Source organism: Lithobates pipiens, unplaced genomic scaffold (genome assembly GCF_037356315.1).
Source record: "Lithobates pipiens isolate NorthernLeopardFrog02 unplaced genomic scaffold, aLitPip1_a1.2 Scaffold_25, whole genome shotgun sequence".
Taxonomy (NCBI): Eukaryota; Metazoa; Chordata; class Amphibia; order Anura; family Ranidae; genus Lithobates; species Lithobates pipiens.
The window spans coordinates 168600560-168620607 of record NW_027507787.1 but is presented as its reverse complement, the minus strand read 5'-3'; the positions used below and the strand labels follow the sequence as shown (position 1 = coordinate 168620607).

Genomic DNA, 20048 nt, shown 5'->3' with positions numbered 1-20048 from the left:
CTGATGTTCCTCCCTCAGCTCACCTCTCTCCCTGCGTGTCCTGTGAGCAGAATAGCTGTGCTCCTCCTCTGGGTTTTCTCATCATATGGCACTGAAGATAGAGGAGGGGGGATTCAGCGGGGCACACAGAGCAAGTATGCAGGAGACTGGGGGAGGGGATGAGGAGAGAGAGAATCAGAAGGGGCCGGGGGGGAGGAGCGCATCACAAGAGGTCTGACTAAATACAATCTATTATCAGCAGGAACCTGATCTACCCATCAGCTAGCTGTGATTGACAGGTAGATCGAAGAGGAAGCTGCCATGGGGCCCCCTACTGGCAATGCCTGAATGGTCAGTCCACCCCTGGTGTGCGCCACTTACTATTGCAAGCTGTGTCGGCTGCTGTTGGTGTAGCACCTGCCACACAGCTCACATACTTCAAAGTCTCGCAGGACGAAGCTGCTAACAGGAACTGAGTTCCTGTTGTGGAAAAAGTACAGGAACTCCGTTCCCATGCGTTCCCGCAGGACTTGAGCCCTGCTTGTCTCCCACTCATGCGCAGATGGGCTGCAGGGCTCTGCTGTGACCCGAAGGCCGGGCAAAGCCTTTTGGCACATCTACGCAGGTTCTGGATTAACAAAGATAGATGTTTCCAAGGGCAGGAGAGGGCATAAAGCATTTGTTACCCCAATATTTCATATTCCTGATATGTGCCTGCTGTACCATGTACTTGTATGAGAAAGTCTCCTGTTCTCTTTGTATTGTTTCCTTTGTGTGAAATGTCTGGCATTCATCCTAGTTACCTTGCTTTCCTATTAAAAGCTGACCACACTAAGCAGGAGAACACACTGTGTTCAGTTCTCTAACTATGCTGGGAACTCAGTGTGCTCTCCTCCATTGATGAGACATGTCCTGACAGTCCCCCCCCCCTCTTTCTCAGCCTGTTACTGGGAAGCTCAGTGTGCTGCTGCCTCTCCACCCCAAGCTCTTATGCAGCTGAGAACAGAGGGAATGTGATCACTTAAAAAAAGGGAAAAAATTATTTAATTATTTATAATGTACTTTTATTTGTATACACAAATGTTTTGCCTTTCATTTCTATTTCAAACTGAATGGGTTGTTTTACAAGGTGATCATTTACAATCACTTTAAGAGGACTAAAGTTTCTCCTTAAGTTTCACAGTTTTCCTGCTTTTGTAGTTTTGTATCTCTTTCTTGCTTGCTAAATAAAAAAAAGAAAGGCAATGGATCATTTCCAAACTGAAGATGAACTAATCATTTATTGTATCAGAGATGTCAACTTGGAGGAAAAGGTTATACAGTGGCAAAAAAATGTGATACGGAGTTCAGCAAAAACTGGGTGTGGCTAAGTTTCATAATTGGCTTGGCTTTCCACAGGATTGTGATTGCTAAAAATCCAAATTACATTTATTTACTGTACATAAGCATTTAACACTGTTAGTGCAGATGTCATCCATATTATCCAACATCATTGTTGAAACTTGTGGATTAACGGTTTCTGTACCCCTCAACACACATTTACTGCAGCGGGGCAGCCTCTCTATGCGAAATCACGTACCTGTACGTGATCACTAGGGATGAGCCGAACACCCCCCGGTTCGGTTCGCACCAGAACTTGCGAACGACCCCCGCGTTCGGCACGAACGTTAGAACCCCATTGAAGTCTATGGGACTCGAACGTTCGAATTGGAAAGTGCTAATTTTAACGGCTAATATGCAAGATAGTGTGCTAAAAAGGGTTTGGCGATCTGCCTCCTGCCTCAGGGGACATGGGTCACTGCAAAAAAAAGTTTTAAAAACTACCGTTTTGGCGGGAGCACTGATTTTAATGACGATTAAAGTGAAAAAAAAAAAGTGAAATATTCCTTTAAATATGGTGCCTGGGGGGTGTCTATAGTATGCCTGTGAAGTGCCACGTGTTTCCCGTGTTTAGAACAGTCCCTGCACAAAATGACATTAAACGGAAATAACACCATTTAAAACTGCTTGCGGTTTTAATGTTATATCTGGTTCCTGTAATATGGTTGAAAATCATTCAGAAAAATGGCATGGGTAGCCCTCCCTGCCCATTACCAGCCTATTTGGGTCTTGTACGCATATTAAGGGGAACCCCGTACCCATATTAAAAAAAGGAAATGCGTGTGGCCCCCAGGCCCTATATACTCAGAACAGCAGTATACAGGCGGTGCAAACAAGACAGGGACTGTGTAGGTTTGTTGTGTTAAGTTGAATCTGTTTGTCATTTTCAAGCGGTACATTTTTAAAGTGTAGCTCCAGTCAAAAAAAATATCTTTAAGCTTTTTGGAAAACATAGGGAAGGGTTATCACCCCTGTATAATTTGTTTTGTCGTCCATCTTTTTTCATCTCACTTGCTGTTGTCTCCTTCCGTTTGCAAGTAGGAGATGTTTGTAAATTGGATGTTTGAAAGTAGGGGCCTGCCCTATATGCTCTGCAGAAATGGCGGAACAAGGTGTTGGTTTTGCAACAACATTGTAAGCCCTCAAAGTGACTCTTGGTGGCCGCTGGAGCGCCCTGCTGTGAACGATTATATCAAGAATTGTAATTACATGCCATTGTTGAACAGTGGTAGAAAAATTGACCTTTGGTGGTTGTGGTGCTGGTGCCACAACACTATAAGTCCTCACAGTTACTCTGGGTGGGCACAGGAAGGGGCCCTCCTGTGAAATATTATATCAAGAATTGTAATTACATGTCCCTGTTAAACAGGGGCAGAAAAATTGGGCCTTAGGCACTGGTGCCATCACACTGCAACCTCTGCCATACACTCTAGTTTTATTGCAGGAATTAGCCCTGCTGCAAAGCATTGCATCAAAAATTGTACTTAAACGCCCCTGTTAAACAGGGGCAGAAAAATTGGGCCTTAGGCACTGGTGCCATCACACTGCAACCTCTGCCATACACTCTAGTTTTATTGCAGGAATTAGCCCTGCTGCAAAGCATTGCATCAAAAATTGTACTTAAACGCCCCTGTTAAACAGGGGCAGAAAAATTGGGCCTTAGGCACTGGTGCCATCACACTGCAACCTCTGCCATACACTCTAGTTTTATTGCAGGAATTAGCCCTGCTGCAAAGCATTGCATCAAAAATTGTACTTAAACGCCCCTGTTAAACAGGGGCAGAAAAATTGGGCCTTAGGCACTGGTGCCATCACACTGCAACCTCTGCCATACACTCTAGTTTTTTTGCAGGAATTAGCCCTGCTGCAAAGCATTGCATCAAAAATTGTACTTAAACGCCCCTGTTAAACAGGGGCAGAAAAATTGGGCCTTAGGCACTGGTGCCATCACACTGCAACCTCTGCCATACACTCTAGTTTTATTGCAGGAATTAGCCCTGCTGCAAAGCATTGCATCAAAAATTGTACTTAAACGCCCCTGTTAAACAGGGGCAGAAAAATTGGGCCTTAGGCACTGGTGCCATCACACTGCAACCTCTGCCATACACTCTATTTTTTTTGCAGGAATTAGCCCTGCTGCAAAGCATTGCATCAAAAATTGTACTTAAACGCCCCTGTTAAACAGGGGCAGAAAAATTGGGCCTTAGGCACTGGTGCCATCACACTGCAACCTCTGCCATACACTCTAGTTTTATTGCAGGAATTAGCCCTGCTGCAAAGCATTGCATCAAAAATTGTACTTAAACGCCCCTGTTAAACAGGGGCAGAAAAATTGGGCCTTAGGCACTGGTGCCATCACACTGCAACCTCCGCCATACACTCTAGTTTTTTTGCAGGAATTAGCCCTGCTGCAAAGCATTGCATCAAAAATTGTACTTAAACACCCCTGTTAAACAGGGGCAGAAAAATTGGGCTGCTGGCATCACCCAGAACCAAAAATGTTCTTCCAACATATCAGCGGAGGAGGAAGAGGATAGACAATCAACATAACAGGACAGTCACTCAGCATCAGCATAGGCAGTCTTGAAGGGATGTGGTATTTCAAAAAAAATTATTCGGTTACATCAGCTTCAGGTGCTTGGTAGCTGTGGGTGATCCAAGACTGATTCATCTTGATGAAGGTCAGTCGATCAACTGATTCGGTGGACAGGCGCACCCTGTGATCGGTAACGAAGCCACCAGCAGCACTGAAGGTGCGTTCCGAAAGAACGCTGGATGCAGGACAGGCCAGGAGCTCAATTGCATACTGTGCAAGCTCTGGCCAGTGATCCATCCTCAAGACCCAGTAAGCCAGAGGATTTTCAGTGGGAAAGCTGTCCAAGTCTGACCTTGCCCCTAGGTATTCCTGCACCATGTAAATTAGACGCTGGCGATGGGTGCTGGAACCAATCATACCTTGGGGCTGCGGACTAAAAAATTGTCTGAACGCATCAGTCAGACGGCCACCTTCTCCACCGCTCCTTCTGACTGATGCCTCAGCAACACGTTGTCCAGGACCAGGAGTTTGTGACCTCCCAGTCTCTGGGAACGCGTTGCACAGAGCTTTCTGCAAGGCCTCCCGGAGATGTCTCATCCTCTGCTCCCTCTGCGATGGCAAGATAAGGTCGGCAACCTTACCCTTGTACCGTGGATCAAGGAGAGTGGCCAGCCAGTAATGGTCCCTCTCCTTGATCCGAAGAATACGAGGATCCTTCCGCAGGCTTTGCAGGATCAGGGAGGCCATGCAGCGTAGGTTAGCTGAGGCATTCGGTCCGGAGTCCTCTGGGTCACTAAGGACAACATGATCCGCAGCTACCTCCTCCCAGCCACGTACAAGTCCACGTGTTTCTTGGGACTGTAAATCATCCCTATAAGACTGCTGCTGCTGATGCTGAGTGCCAGCCTCCACCTCCATGCTGACACAATCATCCTCCTCCTCCTCTTCCTCCTCCTCACCCTCTTCCTGTGTGATGGGTGGCACAGCAGGAACACTGTCTGGATAAAGGGGGCCTTGAGAGGCAAGGAAGTCCTCCTCTTCCTGCCTCTGTTCTGCCTCAAGTGCCCTGTCCATTATTCCACGCAGCGTATGCTCCAAGAGGTGGACAAGAGGTATAGTGTCACTGATGCATGCACTGTCACTGCTCACCATCCTTGTGGCCTCCTCAAACGGTGACAGGACAGTGCATGCATCCCTGATCATGCCCCACTGGCGTGGTGAGAAAAAACCAAGCTCTCCTGACCCTGTCCTGGTGCCGTAGTCGCACAGGTACTCATTGATGGCCCTCTGCTGCGTGTGCAGCCGCTGCAGCATGGCCAATGTTGAGTTCCATCTGGTGGGCATGTCACATATAAGGCGGTTCTTGGGCAGGTTCAACTCCTTTTGGAGCTCAGCCAGCCGAGCACAGGCATTAAATGATCGGCGGAAATGCACACAGACTCTCCTGGCCTGTTTCAGGACATCCTGTAAGCCGGGGTACCTGCCCAAGAACCGCTGCACCACCAGGTTAAGGACGTGAGCTACACAGGGCACATGGGTCAGTTGTCCCTGTCGGAGGGCGGAGAGGAGGTTGGTGCCATTGTCGCAAACCACCATTCCTGGCTTAAGCTGGCGTGGCGTCAACCACCTCTCGGCCTGCCCCTGCAGAGCTGACAAAACATCCGCCCCAGTGTGGCTCCTGTCCCCCAAACAAACCAGCGCAAGCACGGCATGGCATCGTTTTGCCTGCGTACTTGCGTAGCCCCTGCAACGCCTACGGAGCACCGCTGGTTCTGAGGACAGAGCACTGGAAGAGGCCGTGGAGGAAGAAGAAGAGGAGGGGGTGGAGGAGAGAGGTGTGTCACAACCAATAGTAGCATTTTGGAGGCGTGGTGGCGGAACAACCTCCAATACTACTGCACCTTGTCCTGCATCCTTCCCAGCAGCCAGAAGAGTGACCCAATGGGCCGTGAAAGACAGGTAACGTCCCTGTCCATGCCTGCTGGACCATGAGTCAGCGGTAATATGCACCTTACCGCTGACCGCCCTGTCCAGCGAGGCAAGGACATTGCCTTCCACATGCCGGTAGAGAGCCGGAATTGCCTTCCGTGAGAAAAAGTGGCGTTTGGGGACCTGCCACTGAGGAACCGCACATTGTACAAACTCACGGAAGGGGGCCGAATCTACCAACTGAAAAGGCAGCAGTTGAAGTGCTAGCAATTTAGCCAAGCTAGCATTCAACCGCTGGGCATGTGGATGGCTGGGAGTAAATTTCTTCCGCCGGTCCAGCAGCTGGGGCAGGGACATTTGTCTGCTATAATCGGACGTGGATGTACCACTAGCAGAGTTCCCGGAAGCACTTGGCTGTGACACACCTAATTCTACACCTTCATTCCTCTCAGAGCAGGTTTCAGAGAGGACTGAAGGTCTAGTGGGGTTGGAGATGCCAGCTGATGAGGAGCAAGGAGAGGTCCGCTTTGTTCTTTGGTGTGGGTCTTTGAGGTATGCTTGCCAACGAGCTGCATGGCAGGTCAACATATGTCTGGTCAAGCATGTGGTGCCCAAGCGGCTGATGTTTTGGCCACGTGAGATACGCTTGAGACATATGTTGCAAATAGCAGCGGTGCGATCTGATGCACTCGTCTCAAAAAAGGCCCACACCAAAGAACTTTTAGAATAACGCGCAGAGGAAGCGCTCTGCGCAGAGGAAGCGCTCTGCGCAGGCGGAGCTCTGCGGTGTGATTCAGTCGGTGTGCTGCCCCTAAGCTGGCCCCCGGAGGGCATCCTGCCTCGTTGGACATGTGCCTCCTCCTCCTCCTCCTCCTCCTCCTCCCTCCTTCCAGGCACCCACGTGGAGTCAGTGCCCTCATCATCCCCTCCCTCTTCATCGCTGTAGCAAACCTGGCAGTATGCTGCAGCTTGTGGAACATTACTGCCAGATTGCTGTCCTTCTTGAGCATCCCCTCTCTCTGTGCTCACGCTACTGCCTTCCTCTAGCTGAGTGTCATCATCAGAGCCCACCAAACACTGGGCATCCTCCTGGAGCATGTACCCAACACTGTGCTCAAAGAGTTCAGGAGACTCCTCAGGAGGACGTGGTGGGTCTAGGGAAGGAGTCACTGATGATGACATTGAGAGGAGGGACGACGATGTGTTGGCAGCTGCTTTTCTACTACCCTGAGACTGGGTGAGAGAGGATGAGGAGGATGAAGAGGGCTTGGTCATCCACTCTACCAAGTCGTTGGCATGTTGCGGTTCAACATGTCCAGCTGCAGAAAAGAAGGACAAGCATGTCCCATGGCCACGTGCTGATGACAATGCACCGCGTCCCCGACCAGCACTGTTGTCTCTAGACACAGAGCCTGCTTGCCCTCTTTTATCGGCTCGCGCCTGTCTGCCTCTCCTTGCTGGCCTTCCAGACATGGTAATGGCCTGAAGGGAGTTGGGTAAAACAGTAGTTGGGTAGTTTATATTGTGCTGGAGGCGCACAACACCCACTAACTCCTGCAGATGCCTTTTTTATAGAACAGCAGAGTTAAAGGGGTATATACAGATGTATACTGTGCTGTGCTGGAAGCACACACAACTTCCAATAACTCCAGCAGATGCCAATCGGGCCCAAATACAGAACAGCTATGTAGGTGGATAATAGCGGTATGTACTGGGTACAGAGCAGGCACACAGCACGCACTATCTCCTGAGTGACACTGCTGACTGCAAGCTCTATTGTTAAAGATGGACCACTAGCTATATAGGTGAGGTGAATATCACGGTGTATACTGCGGTCAGGGCACGCAGACAATAACAAGAAAACAGCAGAGTTAAAGGGGTATATACAGCTGTATACTGTGCTGTGCTGGAGGCACACACAACTTCCAATAACTCCAGCAGATGTCAATCGGGCCCAAATAGAGAACAGCTATGTAGGTGGATAATAGCGGTATGTACTGGGTACAGAGCAGGCACACAGCACGCACTATCTCCTGAGTGACACTGCTGACTGCAAGCTCTATTGTTAAAGATGGACCACTAGCTATATAGGTGAGGTGAATATCACGGTGTATACTGCGGTCAGGGCACGCAGACAATAACAAGAAAACAGCAGAGTTAAAGGGGTATATACAGCTGTATACTGTGCTGTGCTGGAGGCACACACAACTTCCAATAACTCCAGCAGATGTCAATCGGGCCCAAATAGAGAACAGCTATGTAGGTGGATAATAGCGGTATGTACTGGGTACAGAGCAGGCACACAGCACGCACTATCTCCTGAGTGACACTGCTGACTGCAAGCTCTATTGTTAAAGATGGACCACTAGCTATATAGGTGAGGTGAATATCACGGTGTATACTGCGGTCAGGGCACGCAGACAATAACAAGAAAACAGCAGAGTTAAAGGGGCATATACAGCTGTATACTGTGCTGTGCTGGAGGCACACACAACTTCCAATAACTCCAGCAAATGACAATCGGGCTCAAATAGAGAACAGCTATGTAGGTGTATATAGTGGTATGTACTGGGTACAGAGCACGCAGACAGCACGCACTAACACTACTGACTGCAAGCTCTATTATTAAAGCTAGATCACTAGCTATATAGGTGAGGTGAATATAGTGGTGTATACTGCGGTCAGGGCACAGACAGTAACCACTACACAAGAGCAAAATAGTAAATCAGCCAAAAACGATTGGTGTGTAACTGTGTTGAAGGTACACAGAACACCCACTGCTTCAGATGCTAACAAACACTACACGAGGCCGCCTGAAAGGCAGCTTTATATAGTGTGGGGCGTGCACTACACTGTCTGAGCTATGATTGGCCACAGGCAGGATGCCTGTGACCAACCATTGCTCTTCCCGCTACTGGCGCTGCGATTGGCCAAGCATGCGGGGTCACAGTGCATGCTTGGCCAATCGTGAGACAGCAATGCATTGCGCCATCGCAGTGCATTGTGGGCCACACGAATTTTGCCGCGAACGGCCCAAACGTTCGGAATTCGGCGAACGCACGAACGACCGATGTTCGAGTCGAACATGCGTTCGAATCGAACACGAAGCTCATCCCTAGTGATCACCACCATTACTAGTAAAAAATAATAAATAAATAAAAACTCCATAAAAATATCCCATAGTTTGTAGACACTAACTTTTATGCAACCCAATCAGTATAGGCTTATTGGGATTTTTTTTTACCAAAAATTTGTATTGGGATACATATTGGCCTAAATTGAAGAAGAAATTAGATTTTTTACATTTTTTTTTTAAATTGGGTAAGTTTTATAGCAGAAAGTAAAAAATATTTGTTTTTGTTTTTTTTTTTTCAAAATTGTCTGTATTTTTTTGTTTATAGTGCAAAAAATAAAAACCCACAGAGGTGATCAAATACCACCAAAAGAAAGCTCTCTTTGAGGAAAAAAAAAAAAAAGACATCAATTTTATTTGTGTGCAAAGTTGCACAACCGTGCAAATGTCCATTAATTAAAATAATGCAGTGCCATATCGCAAAAAATGACCTGGTCATGAAGGGAGGGAAACCTTCCGGGGCTAAAGTGGCTAATCTGGTGAAGGAATAATTGTTTTCTTTTAAATTCCCCCCGAAGTATTTATACCTATACTGTATATTTACTTGATCTTGTGAAGGGGGACCTGATCTAGACCCAATATGTAGCTCCAATCAGCCAAGCCAGCAGTAGATCACTATAGCGATAGTGATCTACTGCTGCAAAGAGACCCTGGACAGAGCTGCAAAAGAGGAAGTGTCATATAGTCACTCATGATGTCACTTCATTTCCAATGTAAATACATTGCAAAACCATTGTATATACCAGGGGTCAGCAACCTTTTTCTACTTAAGGACCAGATTCAATGTGTATGAATGCATGGAGGGTCGCATTCATCTGCTAATAAATGAAGATAATAATCTGGACCCATTTACATTACACAGCCCCACACATCTGGACCCCTTTACATTACACAGCCCCACACATCTGGACCCCTTTACATTACACAGCCCCCGTACCTCTGGACCCCTTTACATTACACAGCCCCCGTACCTCTGGACCCCTTTACATTACACGGCCCACACGTCTGGACCCCTTTACAATACACAGCTCCCATACCTCTGGACCCCTTTACATTTTACAGCTCCCCCTGCACATCACACAGGTACCCCTTACCCAACCCCTTGTATATTACACAGCCCCTCCCCCTTACAGAGGAGGTCTTGTGCTAAAATTATTACTCACGCTCTAACAATTGCGGCGATACCTCACGTGTGCGTCTAACACTGTTTACATTTGTGGTGGCGACTTATGTAAGCGTTTGCTTATGCGCGTGAGCATGGAGGGACGGGGCGCTTTACTTTTTTTTTAATTATTATTTATTTATATTTTACACTGTCCCTTTTAAAAATAAAAATTCTGATCAATTTTATTGTTGTCCGAAGGAATGTAAACATCCCTTGTGACAGTAATAGGCAGTGACAGGTACTCTTTATGGAGGGCTCTGTGGTCTCTAAGACCCTAAATCTCTCCTCTGCACTTAAAAGTATTCAAAATGGCAAATTTGACTGTTGAATACTGTAATTTTTAAAAAAAAATCTGGCGCCTTTAAGTCTTCTGTAAACTGGAAATGATCTCCGGGTTGCTAGATCTGAGACCCGAGCAAAGCTGATTCCAGCTTCATTCGGGTCTCTGGCCAGCCAATGGACATGCCCGGCTGGTCGCTCGGGCCTCCCGGTGGGAGAGAAAAGCCCAGGTGAGCTACAGAGGCAGGAGGGGGGGGGGAGGACAGCCACTCCTGCCAACCGCCGGCACAAAAAAAAAGCTGCAGGCATCACCCCAGTACCACCCCTTCAAGCCAAGGCCACATATTAATGTACAGTCAGCGTTAAAATGTCCACAGGATGGGTGCACGTGAATTCATCACGTGCACTGACTGGCCAGACATTTAGCGATGGAGGACCGGGTGCGGCTCACGGGCCATGGGTTGCCGACCCCTGGTATGTACATTGGTCTGCTACAAGTGCTTATATGGAGTGTTTGTTTAGCAAAATCAGATTCCCTGAAGCTGAAAATTTCCATTCTTGAGGATACCCAGCTGTCACTGACAGCTTGCTGTTTCAGCCTGCACCCCAATTAGGACTTGACAGTACTGCTGATTCCTAGGTCTTGGTATCCCCCTATTCTTTACAACCAAGGAAGCTGCCATCTTGGCCTCTCACATGTGATCAGTTATGGTACCAGCCATTTGATAGCTGGCAGTTTGGTTGCACAGAAGCAGCTGTGACATTTATCATTCATGGCTTGCCTTGAAAGTATCAGTTTTGGGAAACTTTCTGCTTCTGCTTTCAGGACCCAAGAACAGAAAGATGTTTAAGTAATGACAAAATGTGTGCATCAGGGTAATAAACCTCACCGTGGAAATCCTTGGCCTCTGCATCGGCTCCATGTTGTAGTAATAATCGGACCAATTCTGCATTCCCCACACAGGCAGCAAAGGAAAGAATGTGTTCTCCTGTCATATAAAAATAAAGAACGCTTTACATCCGATAATTTATAATATTACTGGGTTTGCTAAGATCTGTAACCGATCACAAACAACTCGTACACGCTTTTCTATGTTCATGTAAATTCATATATTTATATATTTTTTTTATATTTATAATGAGGGTGTGCATACTTAAGCAACCACATTATTTTAGTTTTTTAGTTTTAGCCCGCCCCACCAAAAAAAAAAAAAAAAAATTATATATATATATATATATATATATATATATATATATATATATATATATATATACATATATATATATATATACATATATATATATATATATATATATATATATATATATATATATATATATATATATATATATAATCATTTTAAATCTGCAGATTTCATGAAAATAATAAGTGCTCCTGCCATGAAGTCCTCATTCATGCCCTTTCTGTTATAGGGACTGCTCTGTGCTCCAGTTTTCCAATTTTCTTCAATATTCTGCATAATATTGTAGCAAAATACATGTGATTAAAGCAAGGTTTACATTTACCTTAACTTTTTTTCCATGAATACAAATCTGTATTAGTCCAACCCATATGTGTGCGCAGCCTATTGCATTAGGGTGTGCACCCCACAGCGTAAAACACAAGTATGTATATGGGCGTCCGCAGAACTTTTTTCGGGGGGGGGGGGGCATAATTTTAGGTCACCCCTGCTCCACCCCTTTTTGACAATTTGATGAAGAGGAGGGGCTTTATCATTATCACATAAAGCGTGATAACCCCCCCCCCCCCTTCAACTGCAACATTTGGCACTTTTTGGGGGTGAGATGTACCTGGTTTTGCTGTGGCAATCTGAGCCACATACTGTACACAACCATGCAAAATATGCTGCGACCACAGCAAGTGAAGGTATAAATAAACATACAATTAGGCAATCGATCAGTTACAAAAAAAAAAAAACACCTGCATGGTGCAGCATTGGCTTAAGCCAGTGGAGATCTTAAATTCTATATGGGCACAATAGCATTTTTATGGGCACAACAGCAGCTATAGCTATATGGGCACAATAGCTTTATGGGCATTTATGTTATGTTGCTGTGCTTAACCACTTGCCTACAGGTCACTTTCACCCCCAGTCTTGCCCAGACCAAGTTTCACCTTTCAGTGCTGTCGCACTTTGAATGACAATTGCGCGGTCATGCAACACTGTACCCAAATACAATGTTTATCATTTTTTTTCACACAGATAAAGCTTTCTTTTGGTGGTATTTAATCACCACTGGGTATTTTATTTTTTGCTAAACAAACAAAAAAGACTGACAATTAAAAAAAAAAAAGTTTTGCTTAGCTTCTATTATAAACTTTGCAAATACGTAATTTTTCACCTTCACTGATTTGCACTGATAGGCACTGATAAGGGGCACTGATTGGCAGCACTGATAGAACCGGTTAAACAGCATGTTGCTTTTAGTGGGTGGTGCTGTGAAAAAGAATAATGGAGTGTGGCCACCGTATGGCAATTGTTTGGTTAAATCAGGTGGTGAGGAGGCAATATATTGTCTGCTCACCACCTCTTAAACAGCTCTGAAAAGCGATCCCAGCATGGATCTTTTCAGAGGAGTAACAGTCACTTCCACACATGTGAAGGAGCCCTAATGCCTCATATACACGGTTGGACATTCCGACCACAAAATCCGTTGGATTTTTTCTGACGGATTTTGTCAGAAACTGGTGTTGCATACACATGGTCGGACAAAATTGTCTGAAAATCTGATCGTTCGGAACGTAGTGAAGTTCGTTGCGTACAACGGGACTACGTAGAGGCTAGTAGCCAATAGCTTTGGTCTCATAATTTGACCTGGGCATGCGTGGCACTTTGTCCGTCTGAATATTTTTGTTGGAAAATTTTAGATCCTGCTCTCAAAAGTCTGATAGAGCCCACACACAATTGGATTTTCCGACAATATAATCCGATTGGACCTTTTCCGTCAGAATTTCCGACAGTGTGTACCGGGCATAAGAGTAGCCAAGCCAAAGCATGCAGGAAAGTAAAGTGTTAAATCTCTTCACATGATAACAGAAGGTTCAGCCTGATGTCCAACCACAATGACAGTGTAAGGTGATACACAGTCTATGATTCTATGATGACAGGTAGCAGTCCGGTGCTCTGCCAAAAACTGTCGCCCCATTGGATAGAGGACAAGGAGACTCTGAAAGTCTCCGAAGATGAACAGCACCTGCGCACTGAGTCTAGGTTCAAGCCCCACCATCCAAGTGGTGATATGGCAGCACTTAGTAACAGGGCCCCTCACGGGCTCGCTTCGCTCGTCACGCTTCGGGCACGGCCTCGATTCGCTCGGCAATTTGTTATTCTAACTCTACATCCACTTGGATGGTGGCGCTTGAACCTGGACTCAACGCGCAGGCGCCGTTCATCTTCGGAGACCTTCGGCGTCTCGTTGTCCTCCGTACTGCGCAACACCGGCATTTGGAGGCACATTCCACAAGCAGATAACAGAAGATAAAAGCAATTCGCAGCCTGTGACAGTTAAAATGCACTTTTTATCGTTCAAAAAGTGTTTGCCAGTGCTAAACCTTTCATCCAAATTCTAAATTTCTGCATTTGTACATTTTAAAAAGCCGATATAAAGGGATAGTACTGGTTAAAAAAAGCCCTTGTGGACTTTATAAAAAAAAATTGGGGTCAATTCTGCTTTAAGGGGGTGTAGCAAGGGGCGTGTCCTATGCCTACATACGTTTGCTAGTAGGTGTCCCTCGTTCCCATCTCAAAATGTTGGGAGGTGTGGGTGAGGTGACGTCTTTTTGTTTTCCATTGCATTCTCTGGCGTTTTGCTTCTGGCTCATACTGGAAACACCTTGTATCCTCACCAGTAATAACCCAATCAAACATCTCTGCATTCTTCAAAAGTTTGGATAAAAGTTGAAGACAACATTTCTTCTGATTTTCTGTCAAGATTTGAGACACCAACTTTACAGAAATCTTTCTCATCCCCAAATCCTCTGTTAGAATCGGCTTCACTGTTTCCCTATTCACGTTCAATTCTTCTGCCATCATTCACACAATCAGTCATGATCTGAACATAAGAGGGTTTGTAATCTGTCCACATTTGCAACCATCCTTTGCATTTTTGGCTGCCCACTTCTTGCGTCATTGTGGGCATCTTTCTGCTTCTCCTTAAACTGGCTATGCCATTCAAAACCACTTGATTTCTTAACAGATTTTTTTTTTTCCGGAAGCTTGATATAACACTTACACTTTTTTAAATTTTCACTCAAAATTGGATGTTGATCGACTTCTCCAGATTCCTGTCACTCGTTTTCCGCCAAAAGCGCAATGCACACATGTGTTATTTCTTCTACCACTCTGGTCAACTGGTCTGTGACCCAGGCAAGTGCAAGTTAGAACATGTCAGAATATGTGTGTGACTCGCCACCATAGTGCTACGGCACCGGCATTCCCAGGAATTAAATTGTCACACCTCTTATAGAGTATTTAAAGCCTAAAAACACAGTTCACTTTTGTTATCATCTGGTCTATTAACCACCCGCTGACCACTGACAGTAAATAAACTGCGAGCAGATGGCAGGTACAAGCACATTCACCTACATGTACGTCACCCGCCTTTTTCCAGGTTTGGGGCGCGTATGCCCCCTGCCAATCCATGATGTGATTGGACACAGCACACGTTTGGCAGTAGATTTCAGCCAATGATTTTGGCTGAAACCTGCTAATCAGCAGAACCCTGTGTGCATAGGCAAAGTTATCTGGCTGTTGCTCCCCCTTGAAAAGCAGGGAGAAAAAACAGCCAGATCAGAAAAAAACACACATTACACTTGTTAGATGCACAGTTAACCCCTTGATTGCCCCTAGAAAGTTACCCTTTCCCTGCCAGTGTCATTGGTACAGTGACAGTGTATACTATTATCGCTGGTCACTGCATTAGTGTCACTAGCGACGTCAGTGTCAGTTCGTGACTCTCCCAGCTAGTGTCTGTTAGCACCAGATTGCTCACCACCCTATCACGATCACACTAGTTGCTAATCACTGTCAATTACAGTATAGCATCATAGCTGTGTAAATTCCAGTCTATACTGTATACTATAGTTTGTAGATGCTATAACTTTTGCACAAACCAGTTAACCACTTGATCTCCAGAAGATTTACCCCCCTTATGACCAGGCCATTTTTTGAGATACGGCACTGCATTACTTTAACTGACAATTGTGCGGTCATGAGACACTGTACCCAAATAAAATTGATGTAATTTTCCCCCACAAATATAGCTTTCTTTGAGTGGAATTTGATCACCTCTGTGTTTTTTATTCTTTGTGCTATAAACAAAAAAAAGGCAGAGAATTTTGAAAAAAGGGAAAAAAAATAATATATATATATATATATATATATATATATATATATATATATATACACACACACACACACACACACACACACACACACACACACACACACATATACACATATACATATATATATATATATATATATATATATATATATATATATATATATATATATATATAAATATGTAGCACTGACCCCCGAAGGAGCTGCTGGTTTTACTGGGCTTACCATTACCTTCTTGATCTCCATCTAGGGCAGGGATATGCAATTAACGGACCTCCAGCTGTTGCAAAACTACAAGTCCCATCATGCCTCTGCCTCTGGATGTCATGCTTGTGGCTGTCAGAGTCTTGCAATGCCTCATGGGACTTGTAGTTCTGAAACAGCTGGAGGTCCGCTAATTGCATATCCCTGATCTAGGGTTTCCCGTGGTAGATGGCCCAAAGAAATTGACACTAGATCTTATTTTGGGTTATTTATTTAGAAGATAAAACAGTCTCTTAATGAAGGGTAGAGGGTTTAGGAGAAAGTTCATGTACTTTTCGACTGCAAAAATAGAAAGTCTCTTATAGAAGAAATCCAGAGAATAAACGTTTCACAGCTGGATTCTCACAACCTCCGTATAGACCTCCTCTCGCTAGGCCTAGCAGCCGGTAGGGTGTTAGACCCCTTTCACACTACAACGCCCATAGCGTCAGCGGTAAAACGCCACTGTCTCTGTCACAGACTTGGATGTGAATTACTTTAGACTTGAACATAACCGAGGGTCATAGACAAATTTAGAGAACTATCATACAGTACCAGTATCTCTCAGCCAGTCCGGCGATACCGTATGAATGTGAATCCATGAAGTGTCCTTCAACTGAGCCTCCAGGCTCCTTCAGAGAAACCAGTCTTGTGCATGGCCTCCTCCTCAAGAGTCCTCCCTTTGTTGCTTCTCCAGTTGCTGGGTCTCTCCTTAGATGAGACGGTACCGGACCACCTTTGAATCCTCAGGCCTCGATATCCAGTCAGGCCTGTCCCTGCAGTTACTTTGCCTCAGGCCATCCAGCCCCAAGACTTGGAATTGCATGGATCCGCACCCCAGGCCAAGAGGGCCATGGGGGCTGGTCAGGAGGACCAGGACCAAACAGACAGAAAATATCTCCTGGACCGGAATCCTGAAGCACGTGATGTCAGTACCTTAAATACCACCTCGCAGAGTGCATAGCAGGAGAACACTCCCACTGGGCTGTTTCTGAGAAAACGTGGCACTCAATACACCAAGCTAAACTGCATTCTCACATTTGCCGGTGGTGACAGCGACACCTGCAATCCAGCCAGACTGGTACTGAAACCATAATTTAGCAAAATTAGCCCCAAAACCCAACTGTGGTTTCAGGAATATTAATTTTAAAAAACATATAGCGCATGCTCGTCAGGAGCATATATATATATATATATATATTATGTTTTACTTTCTGCTATTAAACCTACTGTATACAATAAAACATTTTTTTAAATCTAATTTTTTCATAAGTTATGTATTTATGTATTCTGCTGCATATATTTGGTAAAAAAATCCCAATAATTGTACATTGATTGGTTTACATGAACGTTATAGTGTCTACAAACTGTGTTATATATTTATGGAATTCTTATTTTTTATTTTTTATACTAGTAATGGCAACAAACAGCGATTCATATCGGGACTGCAATATTGAGGAGGACAATCAGATACTAATGGACACTGCCTGGAACCAGTGACACTAATACACTGTAATAATGACACTGGCCGGGAAGTGGTTAAAGTGGTTAAACCTCTATGGCGATCAAAGGGTTAACTGTGTGCCTAGCCAGTGTTTTTGTGTACTGTATGTTCTGCTTTTACTAGGGGAAGAGATTGATTGTATTCCCTGCTTTGCAGGGACACAAAATCCATCCCTCCCCCCTTGTTAGAATGGCGGCCTTTTGTACATAGGGAGATCTGTGTAAAGAGGATTGGCGGGTGCCGGCAGACATCTAGTGCTCAGCACCCACAGATCAGCTTGTGCTGTAAATAATCACAGGAGAAGCAACCCGTGCGTTTGAGCCCCGTAGGCAGAAGTGCAGAATCACGTACATCTATATGTGACCCTGCACAGGAGGGCCACCCTGTAGCAGTAAATCTGCTATAGAGAGGTTCGGAAGTGGTTCATTTATACACCTCCCAAAGAATAGAGCACACCTCCTATGAGCCCTGGCTCAAAAGCCAGGGATCATAGTCAGAAGGTAAGAGGCTACCCTGAAGTCCCCTCCAAAAGTCCCTGTCCCAGATGGATCTATCACACAATACATTGACAACGTTGTCACCCTAAGATAGAAAAGGTGTTAATTACAAGATCACCAGATGACCATAAAGGGAAAAAAAAAACCTTAAAGTGGTGTTGCCACCAAAAAATAATAAAAAAAATAATAATTGGAAAAAAAATGTTTTTACGCACCTCTAAATACCTGTTGCTAGGGGGTCCCTCGTAGTCTACCTTCTTCCTTGCCTGGGCTGGTGACATCACTTCCCCTCGCGCCGCACAGTCATCTGGGACCTGTCACGTGTCCCAGGTGACTGTGCGGCGTATCACGGTGCCCTGCGCCGCTCACGCATGCACAGTGGGTGCCCGGCTGTGGAGCCACAGCCGGGTGCCCACAGTACGAATGACGGTGCCCCGCGAGCGGAGCGGGGAACGAGGGGGGGCTTCATTCCCTCGCATTGCTGGACCCTGGGACAGGTAAGTGTCCAATTACTAAAAGTCAGCAGCTGCAGTATTTGTAGCTACTGACTTTAATTTTTTTTTTTCTTTTAGGGGCATCTCACTTTAAAGAAGAAAACAAATGCAGCCACCATATCTAAGGACTGGTAAGCTGCATATATTCCAGTTTTGTTCTTGGGTTTAGATTCACAAACAATTTCCTCTGCTTATATACCATTACATTTACATCCTTCTGTACCACAAACACTGGTAAAAAAGTCAGGGACTAATTCCAACTCCAATTTTAATTCTTATCTGTTTTAATTATCTTCTTCTGTTTTGTACCAATGCACGATAGCTAAAGACAGAAGTGCAAGAAGTGAAAGGTTTTATTTAGTAAAATAACTCATATAATGAAATATGCCCACGTTATGGTGTTTTTCTTTTTCTTTTTTCCATGGTGGCTAGACTTTGATGACTGATAAAATATTCTGCAGCTTTTTTAGCCTATTCTGTTTTCTAAATTCCCAAAATTCTTGATAAAATACACAATCTTGCATGCCCTATGTCATAGACCTGTGAACATGTCTGTCATGCTTCAGTAAGAACAACATGCAGAACTAAATGTTAAATATTTTATCATTTGGTCAAATCAGCAATTGATATACTGCTGACACATTTATTTTGCTTTTTGCCTTATTTTTTTTATTTTGTACAAAATATGCTGACTCACCTCCAGGTCAGAAGTCTTGAAGATAAAGGGCAATACATTGCTTTATTCAGGATCAGAAGTCGCTAATAGGATTGAGTTATACGTGCAAAGCACAAACCCAGTCAAGACGAATTTATGTTTTGGGCAGAGAAGGGTCCCAAACCTCCTTCAGGTTTTTCTTTGGTTCAGTTTGGACCAATTTAACCATTCGTGGTATTATTTATATTTTCTATTGATATACTGCACTATTGTCTTTAAATTGAACAGCTGCAAGCACCACAACTTGACAAAACGTTGTACAATCACAGAAAAAAGATTAGAAAGTGCTGCGCTTATATATATGGTGATATAAAGTGGCTTATACCAAAATTATAATGATGCAAAAATGTGTATTCAAAAAATAATATACATATGATCATATCAAATATGAATATCCACACTAAACCAGCGACTGTGACTTAAAAAAATAAAATGTACATGTGTAACATCAGCAAAGAAATCTTTAAAGGTGAAAGTCATAGGTGTATTAAACTTCAGTTTTGATAGAAGGGAACCAAGCCAATGCAACCCAGAAGTCACCCTGGTGTGTAAGCCGCTACCGATACAAAGGTTTAATTGTGTTTACCAGATTGTGTTGGATTGTTCTGCCATGGAGCAATAAATTCGGGAGAGCTCATTCTCCTGATGCCTATTTGACGCAGTGTTGATAGCATTGGAATCCATATAATCTGGTAAGCACAATTAAATCTTTGTATCGGTAGCAGCTTACACACCAGGGTGACTTCTGGGTTGCCCATGGTTACAGATGGACTTTTTGTAATTTTAATTCACATTTACTGGTTTAGTGTGGATATTCATATTTGATAT

The 20048-nt window shown here is 44.7% G+C and overlaps 1 protein-coding gene across 1 annotated transcript in view; it reads right to left on the bottom strand.

The window, feature by feature from the left end:
• LOC143930644 (transient receptor potential cation channel subfamily V member 6-like) overlaps positions 1–20048 on the bottom strand; it is a 100265-nt gene that overhangs the window by 28627 nt on the left and 51590 nt on the right. The window contains exon 6 of the mRNA XM_077455139.1: positions 11292–11390. Coding sequence (XP_077311265.1) covers positions 11292–11390 — 99 coding nt within the window. The remainder of the gene's footprint in view (positions 1–11291; positions 11391–20048) is intronic.